Source organism: Mustelus asterias, chromosome 4 (genome assembly GCF_964213995.1).
Source record: "Mustelus asterias chromosome 4, sMusAst1.hap1.1, whole genome shotgun sequence".
Lineage (NCBI taxonomy): Eukaryota > Metazoa > Chordata > Chondrichthyes > Carcharhiniformes > Triakidae > Mustelus > Mustelus asterias.
In genome coordinates, this window is record NC_135804.1 from 52,069,713 (window position 1) to 52,084,775 (window position 15,063).

At 44.4% G+C, this 15,063-nt stretch overlaps 1 protein-coding gene across 2 annotated transcripts in view; it reads right to left on the minus strand.

Moving 5' to 3' along the window:
• The window catches only part of cpne2 (copine II), a 242,180-nt gene that overhangs the window by 171,234 nt on the left and 55,883 nt on the right, over positions 1-15,063 (minus strand). For both annotated transcript variants that reach the window (XM_078211019.1, XM_078211020.1), the window contains exons 7-8: positions 6,887-6,976; positions 2,223-2,321 (exon numbers count right to left, since the gene is read on the minus strand). In XM_078211019.1, the coding sequence (XP_078067145.1) occupies positions 2,223-2,321; positions 6,887-6,976 (189 nt within the window). The remainder of the gene's footprint in view (positions 1-2,222; positions 2,322-6,886; positions 6,977-15,063) is intronic.

Below are 15,063 nucleotides of genomic sequence, written 5' to 3' on the forward strand. Positions count from 1 at the left end.
TCACTGCCACAGTGTGTAGAAGGCTGAGCTGGCATAGCTGATCAGGTGTTGGATCTCCTCGTCCATGCTGGTCTTTTGAGACAGCTGGCTGCCTAGGTATGGCATATTGAACATATTTCAGAATCTCTCCTTCAATATATATGGGAAGTGGAAGATTTGGGTGACCAGGTGTGGGTTAATATATGAGTTTAGTTCTGGTAACATTCAAGAACAGCCCAAGATTCTTGTATGCATAATTGAAGAGATCAAGAATGGTTAGCAAATTTGGTGCAGAGTGAGCAACAGCACTGTAGTCATCCGCAAACTGTAGATCACATATGTCTATGACGGTCAAATTAGTTTGATAAAGAGGTGACTGAGGTTAAAACGTATTCCATCTCAGCAGAATTTAATATTGACATCAGAGCACAGTTGATCTTTAATGAGGTGAAAAGCCACTGTCAGGTAGATTGTAAATAATGCGGTGACTATCATACAGCCTTACTTGACACCAGTCCAGATTTTAGATCTTCCACTCCAGACAGTTGCAATTACAGGATTGTGATGATGTTTCTTGGAATTCCAAATCTCGGGGTTACAATTTGCAGAGCCTCGCAATTTACTGAATCAAATGCTTTGGTTAGTTTAATTAAGGCAATAAAGAGTTCCTGGTGGTCTTCCCAACATCTTTCTTGCATGTAACTGGCAACAAAGACCATGTCAGAGATTCCTCTGGAAGGTCGAAAGCCATACAGTGTCTCTGGGAGGGATTCTTCAGCCCCAGGAAGCACGTGGTTCAGGAGAATGTATCAGGATTTCCACTGCTATGGACAAGAGGGAAATACCTTGACAGTTTCCACAATATGATTTATCTCCTTTCTTGAAGATAGTTACAATTACTGCATTCCTAATTAAGTCAGGCTTGGGGAGGGGGCGGGGGATTTATTTTTCTCCCAGATCTGTAGGATGAGTGCATGGAGACTTGATGTGAGCAAAAACCCTCCAGCTTTGAAGACCTCAGCTGCAATACCTTCGGGGTTTATTGTTTTCCATTTGCTCGACTGCTTGTTGCAATTCTCCCACCAATAATGGTTCACCCATGGAATCTACCTCAGGGTACAGGGGGATAGCCTGGAGAGGATCAGCTTGCTGTCATGTGTGGCCCTATAAGGAGTAAGGATCTCCTGACGACATTTCTTAAGGGCTTGTCGGAGGGCACAAACCTCTCCACCACTCCAAGGAGGCGATCCACGAAGGGCCATCACAAATGGCTACCCTGCCACAGCAGATATGCCCCCAGAACACATCAAAATGAACCACTCACTTCGTACATTAAGTGACCATGAGCAATCGATCAGGTTCATAAATGTGGCCCTGATATCCAGTAAAGACCATCAAAAGATTTATTATTGACTGCGAAATGTTGGAGCAGCAAAGGTTCAGGTCTTAAAAGTCAAAAAGAACGAAGAAAAGGAAAGAAAGGGAAGGGGCAAATAAAGAGTGAGAATGTAAAGCACAAAAGGAAAACTGGAAATGAGATAAAAAGCAGAAAACCAAAACAAAATAGAAGCAACCCTGCAGGAGAAAGAGAAAAATAAGCAGATAAACCAGCCACTTATTTAATATAATGTAGCCAATGAACCTCATTTAGGATTTGATAGCTCAATTTATTTTATTTTCTGTGAAAAATTCACATATGTTTTGGTGACTATTTGTTGATCCCACATAGAAGGCTTGTTCTTCATGTCTGATGTATCGAGAAACCATAATTGAGGTCTTAATTTTAAAAAAGTTTTCAGTGCTGTTACACATAGCATAGAGTGTGACGTTGAAAATACAAAGAAAATAAAGAAGTGTGGTGACAGATCCCAGTTATCAGGAAGAATATACAAGGATCATGTTACAATGTTTGGCTATGGACTCCCAAATCTGGGCGCCGTGTTACTATAACTTTAATAAACTAACAACTTCCCGGTTCATGTCAGAGCCTGTGGGATTTAGAGTCAAAATTATCTTTCCAGACAAATCTGCCTCAAGATGAGTATAATTTAATCCCGTATAGTGCAAGTTTGAAAGTCTTTATGTCAATGATATGAACTGTGAGCTTCCCCACCAGCAACCTACCAGACTCGAAGCTCAAAGGGCAGTGCTGCAGGACAGCGCTGCAGGATCCCAGCAGCCTAACAGGGGATTTCAAAGGCAGCACCACGCAATACTAAGCTGACAATGGGAAAGATTCATACCTCTGTCGAGCTGTTCGCCTCAGACATCTTGGCAACTGTTGTCTGGCTCTCTCCAATAAAGTCATGTCCACCGTCATTATCATAGTCATAACACAAAATCTGGTTCAGGGAAAACACAAACATGTCACGTTAGCACCTGAACTGCTGCCAAATTTCAGTCAAGAGATTAACCAGCGTTGAGCCTGTGTGAATGAGGCACAGAAGAATGACAAAAAGATGTTTCACAAGCCATTTTACAATGCCTATTACTTACTTTTTCATTATTTCATTCATTTGTTTACAGACAGTGAAGGTGTCCATTCAGCCCATTGTGCTTATGCTGGTTATTTGAAAGTACAACCCAATTAGTCCAACTTCTCCAGTTTTTCCCCTTAGCCCTGTAAATCTTTCCTGTTCAACTAGTTATCCAATTGATTTTTGCAAGATATTATTGAATCTACTTCCACGTCCCTTTCAGGCAGTGTATTCCAGATCACAGCTCTCCTTGTGTCCCTTTTAGTCCTTTTTCCAATTTTCTCAAATCTGTTTGCTCTGTTTACTGGCCCTCCTGACATTGGGAACAATCTCTCCATACGTCCTCCAGCAAAAATCTTTCCAATGGCCATCATTGTGCATCTTCTTTCCCATGGGACATGAAACAGCTCAACAGCCTTGGAGGTTTGTGCTTATTCCCTTCTCTCACTGAGAGTGTGCAACAGCCGTCCTGCCCAGACAATATATACAAAATAGGGGGAGTAGGCCATTCAGCCCCTCGAGCCAGCTCCACCATTCAGCAGTAAAACCTGAGGAGGGACAAGGGGAGGCCCCTTCCGAGTGAAATGTTAAACTGAGACCCCATTTTACATGGACATGCAAGATCCCATTGCATTATTCAAAGAAGAACAGGGGAGCTATCCCTGGCATACTGGCCAATAGTTAGGCCCTAATCAACATTACAAAAACAGATTATCTGGTCATTATCAAATTGGTGTTTGTGGGAGCTTGCTGTGTGCAAATTGGCTGGCCTGTTTTCTATATTACAACAGTGCATGTACATCAAAGAATTTCGCTGGTTCTAAAGTGCTTTGGGTCAGCCTGAGGTCATGGAAGGTGCTATATCAATGCAAGCCTTAATTTCTTTCTCTAAATCAGTTCCAAATCTTTCTTTAATGGGATCAGAAGGAGCAGGGGTGTTATTCCAGGCCTATCCCAGGAGAGTCTGGGCTTTTGATGCCTCCTGTTCTCCCTCCATTCTCACCCAAGTTGAAATTGTCGACCAGGAAATGTTGCTTCATAGCCCGGAATATTCTGCTCTGAATGCTCCAGCGCCTGGCCACTGGATCCATCTCTGAATACTTATTTTTTATAATCACAGTTTAAAATAAGTATGATTGCTTGGGCTGTGGTTAGTAGATACGTAGAGAGAAAAATGAATGCGTGCATGATTGATGTCAAGGGGAAATCTGTTCTCATCTCTCCTCTAATATTCAGCTCTCACTCATATGTCTGGATGAGTCTGTGATGAAGTCGAGAGCTGAGAGGTTCTGGCAAAACGTGAGTTGAGCATTAGTGAAAAATGGGTCCACGAGTGGACCATTCGGCCTCTTAAACTTGCCATTTGGTTAGATCAAAGCTGACCTATATCTTAACTAAATCCTCCTGCCTTTAATACTCAGGCCCAATAAAAATCCATCTACCCTGGCGTGGGCATTTTCAATTGACCCTCAGTCTCATGAGCTTTCTAGGGCAGGGAGTTCCACATTTCCACTCTCCTTTGTAAAAATAATGCTGGCCAGTGTCACCTCTGAATGGCACATCAGTGAGGAGGTTTGTTGGTGTTGCTTTGTGGCACCAGTGATAACTCTTTCTGCCACTTTACTGACAACTATGCGGGAGCGAAGTGTGGTAACTGGATTAAAAACATCCTGCCCTTGTGGATAAGAAGTACCTGGGCAATGTTTCACATCACCATGTCGATGTCAGCGTTGAAGCTGGCTTACACTGAAACCAGTCAACATGGGCCAACTGGTCTTCATCTGTGCTGTACCACTCTATGAGCGGAATTCAGCCTTCCGTGTCTAAATCCCACATCAGGGGCAGGCAGGGATGGGGAGTGTTACCCGCAATGGGGGGAATTCACGCTGTATTGTATGACTCTATCCTCATTAATTATGCAGTCAGGAGTTTTCCGATATTTTTCCAAGTGGACCAGGTTGAATGATGCGTTATCATATCAGGGTGCCATATTTATTTATTTTATTCATTCATTCATGGAACGTTGGCATCGCTGGCTGGGCCAGCATTTATTGCCCATCCCTGAGGGCATTTAAGAGTCAAGCACATTGCTGTAGGTCTGGAGTCACATGTAGGCCAGACCAGGTAAGGATGACAGATTTGCTTCCCTAAAGGACATTAGTGAACCAGATGGGTTTTTGCAACAATCGACAATGGTTTCATGGTCATCATTGGACTTTTAATTCCAGATTTTTATTCAATTCAAATTTCACATCTGCCATGGTGGGATTCAAACCTGAGTCCCCAGAAAATTGCCCTGGGTCTCTGGGTTAATTGTCCATTGACAATACCACTATTCCACTGTTTCCCCTGGATTTAAGTGGAGCTGGACAGTAACATAAGCACCATGCTGATTGAGGAAATGGCCAGAAGAAGATACAGAACTCCAGTGTCCAAGTTCAGCCATGCCTTCTTTGGCAACCTCCTCGACCAAAGGGAGGCCAGAAGGGCCTCATTCAAGCTGCTTGGAGGAGGAGGCCGAGCAGGGACATAAACCCTCCAATGGGAGCAAGTCTCCAGGGCAGTTAGTGCCCAGGACTTCCAGCACAGACTGCCCTGCAGTGCAGGAAACAGATGAATGACCTCATCTGCACCACCAGGGTAAGTGAACCCTCAACTGGAATGGCACATTGGTTAGCACTGCTGCCTCACTGCGCCAGGACGTGGGTTCAATTCCCGGCTTGAGTGACTGTCCGTGTGGAGTTTGCACGTTCTCGTTGTGTCTGCATGGGTTTCCTCCGGGTGCCCCGGTTTCCTCCTACGGTCCAAAAGGCGTGCTGGTTAGGTGCACTGGCCATGCTAAATTCTCCCTCAGTGTACCCGGACAGGCGCCTGAGTGTGGCGACTAGGGAATTCTCACAGGAATTTCATTGCAGTGTTAATATAAGCCTATTTGTGATACTGATAAATAAATGAATAAATAACTACTCACACTCACCTCGCTGAACGCAGGGCTTTAGTGGCAAGGTGATAAGATGATGCCTCAGTCCCACTGCAGTTCATCTGCTCTGCAGGTGGAGAGGCCACTGTGGGTCCTTCACCTTCCCGCATACAGAACTTACATGCTGTCTGGGATGCGACAGTGTGGGGAGGTGGGGGCTTGGGGGAAAGGAATTGAGAGCGCCAGCAAGCACTACTAAAAACATGCCTCTCTGAGTTTTATCCTTACATCTCCATGGGCACACCGGTCTGGAGGCTACTGGCCCAGAACCCCTCTGGGCAAGCTGCAGTGCGTCATTCACACGCCATACAATCCATTGGGTTATCTGTAAGACTGAAGCACCAAGATTTTTTCAGGTAAGTGCTGCAATGTACATGCCATTTTGGTCCAGGCTTGTTCTGGACCGCTGTGATTTCCCGCTGAAGGCGTGGACAATCGGACACCATTAGTGAGGGGGTGGTGGGTATTGCGACCCGGGACTCCTGGAGGCCGAGAGTGGATGATGCCATCATCATTTTACACAGGTGGGATACTGATCTTTGAGCTCCCGCCACATTGTTCCCCGGGCCTGCCACAAGGTGGAGGGGAGGATGGAAGATTCCGCCCTATAATTCTAAAGCTCAGCCCTTTAATGTTTTTGTACATGTGTGCATGCACAGTAATCTAAAGGGGCCATGTGGACACACATCTTAGAGAGAACATTAAAATATAAATTCGTTGGGCTAATCTAGTTGGAATTTTGAAAATCGGGCCTGTTGGCTGTTTCTCTCCAGGAGATGCTGACTGACCTGCTGAACATTTCTAAAATTTTCTGAGGGCGGGATTTTCCGATCTTGCCCCTGGCTGCCCCGCTGCAAGTGAGAACGGAGAATTTGGCATTCCAACCAAAACTCCATTCAGTTCCAGTGGCACCGGAGAATCCTAGCCGCGAGCGAGGACAGAGGTCTTCGGCGTCAGTTTTTATTTCAGATTTCCAGCATCTGCTGTAGTTTGTTTTGTATTAAAAATACAAATTGCTTCCAGAAAATACCTGAAACCAACTGTACAGGCAAAAGCTCCATCAGTTTGTCTTGATGTGGTGACCTCTGCCATTTGCTTCACTCGGGAAGAAATATATATGTTTTAGTCCGAGACAGGCTACTGTCTGTTCTGCCCGAGTGTTAACCCAAGATACATTTGTGGATATTTTGACTTTGAACAGATTGTTTGGAAAGTACTGCACATTGATGGATGGGAATGATCTACAGGTAGACGTGCAGTCTGAATAGAGGCATTTGAAAGTAGTAATGATTGGTATGTTATAGATGTAATCAAAACACTGCTGTGTATATAGTCTCCTCATGTATCTTTATCTTCGGTGCCACTACAGCTCCCATAGTAAGAATCTTCCATTTTAATTTGAATTCATGGCTGCTTTTAGAGTGGATAATTCATTAATGATCCAAATTACCTTTACAGTTTTTTCTAAATCTCCATTACACAAGGATACTAGTGGTGTGCTGAAAGGTTTCCAGACAGGATCAAGAGTATTCTTTATAACCTGCAAAATAAATGAGAAAATGATCAGCAAAGCCACAGATAACTTAGACCTATTTCCGGAGGCCTCTGTTCAGTCAGAGAAGCAGTTCCCGAACTCTGCTGAGAAAACATGGGTGATCAAATTAAAACCCCATTCAAAACTATCTTCTGAGCTGCCTCGATGGGTCACTGAATTGAGCCAAGGCACAACTGAATCCTTTGTATCGAAGATACCCGAGGCTTGAGGCTTGAGCCTTGGTCCATGGTAAGTTAGTTGACTTCAACATAGGCAAAGGACAGGACCATACTGGATTAAAAGAAAAATCAACCCTGGCCTGATTGCTGTCCACCATTCCCTTCTGAAATTGTACATGTGCCAGTCAACACCGAGTAACATTAGTGGACTTGGCAGCAATGGCCCTCCAGTCCAATAGCTGCCCAATGTCGTCCCTCCAAGGCTCACACCTAAACAATCACTCTGAATAATGTAATTTGGGTAATAAACTGTAAGGCGAGGGCTTTGACATCTGTAAAATTGGCAGATAGTTAACTTCAGGAGGGAGATGTGGAGAGGAAATTGGTGAAGGATTAAATTTTATATTACATACAGCAACAAATTGTACTTATCAAAGAGGAAAAGGAGATCGATGTGGTGCAGCAGAACAAACACTGTTCCTCTGTCTCCCAGGTTCTGGTTTGGTATCGGTCCAGAACATTACATCAATTATAAATCAGCTTTGGACCAGCTTTAGCTCAGTTGCCAGCATATAAAGTACCGCTGTGTAATGATTTGGCAATCCCCCATTCCCACTGAGAAAAGCATAACAGACTAAAAGATGTTGGAAATGGAAGGGTCACATTGGCGCAGAGGGGAAACAGTATTTTAAAGACATTGTTTGGGAAAGCTCTGTGTTGTACCTCACCCAGACATAATGTGGAGTTTGCACATTCTCCCTGTGTCTGCATGGGTTTCCTCCGGGTGCTCCGGTTTCCTCCCACAGTCCAAGATGTGCAGCTTAGGTGGATTGGCCATGCTAAATTGACCCTTAGTGTCAGGGGAACTAGCTAGGCTAAATGCGTGGGGTTACGGGGATGGGGCCTGACTGGAATTGTTGTCGGTGCAGATTCGATTGGCCGAATGGCCTCCTTCTGCACTGTAGGGATTCTATGATTCTATGATAATGGAGGTAGAAATTTGACAAGGATGGAAGTGTTAAACAGACAATGTTGCAGTGGGTTGCCTGTTAAACACCATGGCCGACATTCAGTAGTAAAGAATTCAATGGAACTGAAAAGTGGGTGTAGAGTATAACAGTTGTGCAGTGTGATGCCACCCATTTGTGCTAATGCCTGATGCAAATTTCTATCTCATTTCAAGAAAACGGTGTATTCATCGTTTTGAAAAGTATTGAGAAACAAATAAGTTTCCCATCGAAAATATTTTGAATAGTAATGGAAATGAATTAGACTCAGAAATAAATCTCTGATGACTATTCAAAGTAAAGTTCTCTTAAAAAGGACCAATCTTGCTCTCAGTTTTTCCTTGGCTTGAAGAGTGTGTCAGCCTGAGCCAAGTACCTCCACCCAGCTCTGACTCTCTTGGTCAATGTGACCAATTAGGCCAATTTATTTTTCTCTACGTGGAATATTCCATCTAAATGCAGCAGCTGAAATTTACTGCAATATATCACACACACACACACATTGTGGGCATAGTTTATTTATTAGTGTCACAAGTAGGCTTACATTAACATTGCAATGAAGTTACTGTGAAAATCCCCTAGTCGCCACATTCCAGCGCCTGTTCGGGTACACTGAGGGAGAATTTAGCATGGCCAATGCACCTAACCAGCATGTCTTTCGGACTGTGGGAGGAAACCGCAGCACCTGAGGGAAACCCACACAGACACGGGGAGAACGTGCAGACTCCGCACAGACAGTGACCCAAGCCAGGAATCAAATCCTGGTCCCTGGTGCTGTGAGACAGCAGTACTAACCACTGTGTCATCATACCAACAAATTCCACCATTTAGGTTGAAGTAAGAAGTTGTGTAGTTGTCCATCTGCCTTTGTTTATTAGGACCCAAATCTTCACAATGGTTTATTAATTTCCAGATTCCAGGCTCTAATATCACGGTGACATTCTTTGTCCCTCCAGGACTCTCATGAACTTTTTAAAAATTCATTTACGGGATATGTGTGTCGCTAGCTGGGCCAGCATTTATTGCCTGTCCCTAACCACTCTCCATTTCATAGGGCATTTGAGAGTCAACCACATTGCTGTGGATCTGGACATGTAGGCCAGACCAGGTAAGGACGGCAGATTTCTTTCCCTAAAGGACATTAGTGAACCAGATGGGTTTTTATGATAATCGTTGATGGTTTCATAGTCATCATTAGAATTTTAATTCCAAAGTTGTAATGGAATTCAAATTTCGCCATCTGCCATGATGGGATTTGAACCCTGGTCCCCAGATCTCTGGATTACTAGTCCAGTGGCAATACTACTGCCTCCCCATATGGACCAAATGGCCTCCTTCAGTGCTATAATGACTCAGTTTGAATCTGGTCCAGGCAGAGGAGATCAAACCTTTCTCTGCTTACTGATTGTGAGGCTCTTGTACAAATTTGCTTGATCACCTCAATCTCTTTTGAGTGATCATCTACCATTAGGACAGGCAAAATAGACAATTTCACACAGATCGATGGCTAGGGTGAAAATTTAAAACAAGCATAATGGATGGAGTTGCTCTCATGAGGTAGGGGTAGTGGAGGAAGCTTTACTCTGCATCTAACTCATGCTATCTGAAGCCTGGTAGTGGTTGACAGTAACACAGAGTGTCAGAACTGGAAACAACTTTCCATTCGTCAGTATCACCTTCCAAAGCACAGATGATCAGTCCCTTGAAAGCTTAGCAGTAAATTAGTGACAGTAATTTAGATGTTAGCAATATCCATAAAGCCTCATTGATCAGTTCTGTTCTTCAATGTAAGACATATGCTGTGGGGCGAGGGGAAATAAGACATGATGTGTGGCAACAGAGAAAACATATTTTGTTTATTGATCTTTCTCCATTATAAATATGATTCGATATATTTACTTCAAATGATTGGGCGAAGCAATGAGAGTAAAAATAAATTGCAGTAAAACTAGAAGTGTCTCATCTGACCTTTACAGCAGAGCTGAGAGACAATGAAGTGATTCATATGCAATAAAATCTTTCTACGCAAGCTGTGATTTTAAAAAGCATTTGATATCGTATATGTGCCTGACGTGACACAAATTCTAACCAGGTACTCTTGTAATTGTCACATTTAAAATATACAACCATTCATTATTGCCTCCACAACAAGGGTTTGGCAGTATTTGGCAGTAGTGCACGATGCTTGTTTTTGCCCTGGTTAATAGGATTCTGTGTGTTTGCCTCGCTCAGTAAAATCCAGAGCATTCATTTGAACAATCATGTGACTCAGTGAGCAAAGTCATAAAGGTCTCAGCTTAGTTTTGGTCCATGTGGGGTTCAGCTAGACTCTGTGGTGTGGGCACGATGCTTAACTTCAGTGTCCTATTTGAGGGAGGGGCTTTTGAACAGGAAAAGCAGCAAGTGGAGGCAAAAATTGATTTGATTTATTATTGTCACATGTATTGGTATACAGTGAAAAGTATTGTTTCTTGCGCGCTATACAGACACAAACATATCGTTCATACAGTACATTGGAGAGAAGAAAGGAGAGTGTGCAGAATGTAATGTTACAGTCATAGCTAGGGTGTAGGGAAAGGTCAACTTAATATAAGGTAATATATGGTAGGTCCATTAATATATGGTAGATCCATTCAAAAGTCTGATGGCAGGGAAGAAACTGTTCTTGAGTCGGTTGGTACGTGGCCTCAGACTTTTGTATCTTTTTGTCCTGTGGGAATGTATCCGAGCACACATCTGAAGTGTGACGCAAACACCTATCATAAAAGGTCTAGGAAAGTTGGGCGCCACTTTGAAAAACTATATCGAAATCTTCTTGCTTGGTTATACCCATGATTTATCCCTGTGCTGAATACACCTCGGCTCAATATAATGGCTCTACCACTAGGCCAAAGGGCCATCCTCACAAATTTCCTGCAATTGCGTTAATTCAAAACAGGTGTAAAATTACACCCGGAATTTAAGGGAAGAAAACAAAAAGGTTTCCCAGTGCTTTCAGGTAATATTTAAGCAATTTTACTCTGTATTTTCCATTCCCTTAAATGCATTTTCCCGGCATCAGTATAAGTCAGATTCAAAGCGAAAAGCATCCATGCATTGTTTATTTTTAAACATGATGGGCGGAGGAATTTTATGATTTTTTTCAGAAGTCCTGCCTCAGGCAGGAAAGTGGGGGCAGCCTGTCAGCTGCCTTGCCGAGCTGTAGAGGTAATTGAGGGTGACGGTGCCTTGAGCTCCTCAGCACTCTTGTACTCCACCGCCTGCCTGGCCCCTCCACCACAGCCTCATCTGCTCCATTCGTGCCAGTGACCACAGCTGCAGTGATGTAGAAGCTGCAGTCCGAAGGAGGTCACCAGTGGATGCCTGCATGACAAGGCGGGCCATCACACACCTCATTGCCCTTTGGACAATTAAGTAAGCAACCTCGCTTAGGAGGGGCACTTGGAAGAAGTGTGGGCGTGTGCAGGGCACCATCTTGCCTACAGCACTAAAGGATTGACTGTGGCTACTGTATTCACATTGTATATAGCATATTTGAGCACTTGCTGAATATGTTTCTTTTCACTTGTACATACTCGGCTGTGTGCGTGTACAATAGAGAGTTCAAAACGAATGATAAAAATGTGAGGTCACATCTTACCAGTAATATTGAGGGCAGCATTCTGAATTGCATCCCAATCAGTGTGGCTTCCCCAGGAACAATGATGTGGTCTGATTGGTGAGGCACAGGAAAGCTACTTCTTTCTCTGTTGCATCACATTAGAGTCCAGAGGTCAAAGCCTCAGCCGCTAAAATGCTCCTTGAATTTTTCAGTTTCCATCTAAGTATCTCTTTAAGGGAGGATTAATGTTCCGATTGCATGACCGGATCCTCGTCTGCAAATGTGGCTGAAGTATGAGTGCTGGATGCTAGACATTCATCCACTCTGCAATGTTCCACTTTGGCCTTGGTGTGGGAGTGCAGCTTGTATTGTCCAGTCAATATAGGTTGTGTGCTGTCACCGCTACAGTGGCTGCATTGCCTTTTCCAGTGTCACAGGATGTGGTATATGCAGTTTGCAGAGAGATATATATATATATATATAAGCTAGGACAGCTGCAAGCAGTGCCAAGTTCTTAACCAGGACCAGTTGTCTAACAATTATGTGCGAAATTGCCCTATCTGCGTGAAAGATGCAACATAAACCATATACACTCTGACATTAGTGTAATAGCTTCATTCTTGTCATCTGCATTGTGAGCATGGTTTGGTGATGGCCCATTTGGCAGTTTGGGTGCCTCTTTCACGGTCAATGGCATTCACGTGAGGGAACCAAGATGAAAGAGACTTATTACCAAGCATGTTTGAAAGATGCTGATGGCCATGTTTATAATAGAGGGTAGGTGCAATTTGAATGTGACAGAATCTAACTCACTGATGTTGCTTCCCTCCCTCATGAGTGCAGTCCCTTGAGAGTCTGTGGCATCAAGACACAGGGATCTTTCTGTGGAGGTTTCTCATCAGGCACTGTCAGATGGCATTTGTAATTTTGGGAAATTTATGAAAATGTATCCTGGACAAGGACCTCTCTGGCAACGACCCCCTCTCTTACATGGGATGTTCTGGGTGCTCTGCCATGAGCAAATTCATTGTCCTCATCTGTTTCAGAACGGCTTTAATGGACACGGGTTTCCTCCTCCTCCTCCTAATTCCTCATCTTTTCCCTCCTCAGAGGTTGCAGCGCTGCCCATTGCCTCATCAGCATCTAGTTGGAGCACTCTCAACCACACATCGTTATGCAGCATATAACAATTATTAGAGCATATTAGAGAGCTGCACCTAATGATCGAGGCATCGGAATTTGATCTTTAAAATGCCAATGGTCTGCCTGATGTTACTACTGGTGACAACATGGCGGCTATTGTATTTTTACTCTGCCTCAGATTGAGGGTGCCTAAGGGGGGTCATTAGCCAAGTTCTTGGGGCGGGGGGGGGGTAGCTTGCCCCCAAGGAGCCAACCCTGATCTGGGTGGGTGGATGAAGTAGATTGGGGAGATGCAGCTTCTTCAGTATGAAGGAGTCAGTGCTGCTACATGGGACTTACAGTTCACAAAGGTGTCCACATACTGTTGGGATTTTTAGTGCAACATGAGTGCACTCAATGGTGTTCTGCATCTGAGGAAAGCCTGCAATTTGGGCAAAGGCCATAGCTCCATGGCTTTTTGAGTCTGGGACCGCAGATCCGTGAGGAAATTATTATACTCGCCCACATGAGCAAACAGGGCATTAGTCACTTCCTTAATGCATCGGTGTGCTGCTGACTGGGAAATAGCAACCAGGTCTCCCGCTGAGCCCTGGAAAGAACCTGGACCTGAAGAAGTTCAGTGTTACCTTCACAGCCACTGGCAGGACGTGAGGTCGATGGACTGTGGCTCCTGCTGTACCACGTGACAAAGGCTAGTCATAACATCACAGCTCAAATCAAGTATTCTCCGGCATTGGGTTTCCGTCACGTCGAGATGTGATGTCCTTGGTCTGTACACCCTTCCCACAGGGAAGAACCTGGCTATCCCCCCTCCCCTCCCCTGATGCTCATGCTGCTGCCTCTTCCTCCTGAGCTTCAGCCCTCCCTCTGGGTGCTCACTTTGACTTGCTTCTACTGCCTCAATGTGAGAGGATACCATGCCCCTCCTATATGTTTCCTTGCATGAAGCAGGAAGCACACTTCTGGAGCACTAATGTCATCCTTGCCCCTAGGTGCAAGAGTCAGTGGGGGCGATGTATAACTACCCTGGAAGACCAGCAGCTCCCCCTCCGGGGTCCCAAGAGAACAGTGGCAGTTAAGTTCCTGGCACTTCTGAGACACTAAATGAAAACTTCAATATAAATTTAGAGGGGCACCTCACCTCTAAAGTAAGGAAGTAAGCTGGCTCTCCAAGGCAAGCACAGAGTAACCAGACCTCCTCTGACCCGCTCTGCTCTCTGCACTCTGGGATTCACGCAGCTGGGGATTGCAAAAATTGGAAGTCATTGGAGGCAGCTGGTGATTTAAATGACCAGCTGCCTCCGCACCTCACCCATGTGCGAACCCTGGACCGACTCCAGTCCCACCACTGCCAACATGGCAAATGCTGGGTTTGGGGGCAGGACGTAGAAATTGGAAATTTCAGCCGTTTCTGAGATTTTCACCATGGCCACGAACCTCTCCGTTATGGCGAAAATCTGGGCCATAGTGTGTGATCCATCCTTCCCTCAGCCCTGACTGTTAGTGCTGGCTTTTACACTTTGATCGGAGATTGGCAGGAAACTTAGGCACAGGAATGTGGATCACCCACGGTGTAATTTCCCAATTAGAACTCACAGGAAATCCCACATTCTTAATCATTATCTACTAAGCCCTTCGGGAAAATGTGCAGGTCATAATGAAAATCCCAGAGATGGCTGAATTTCCAAGTCCTGTCCCCAACCCCAGCATTAGGTTCAACTCTGACAGATCCCCAGACTAAGTTGCTGAGATGCATTGTATAAACTCACACATGGGGTAAAAGTTTACCTACGAGAGGCACCACCTTCAGGAGAGAGAAGGAGACCTTGAGGGAACAGGAGGAGTTTTACACATTGTGGTTTTGTGCAGCCAAAATAAAAGCTTGAAGCTTTTAATGTTTATGTTGTAAATAAAGACACCCACACATAATTGCTACTAAAACTGCAAAGATTAAATCAATTTTTTAAAAAACTGAATTCTCAAAGGTGCTCATGTACATGTATACTTTATGAAGCTATTGTACATTTTGACCCCACAGCGCTTGAGGGAGTACATAGATGCATCCAAATTCTGTTCAGTGATGAAGTTTGTGTTGGAACTGTTTTTTGTTTCTGGGGATTATTCAGACGATGTGACGGGATGTCTTTACCTTCTAATGAGCAT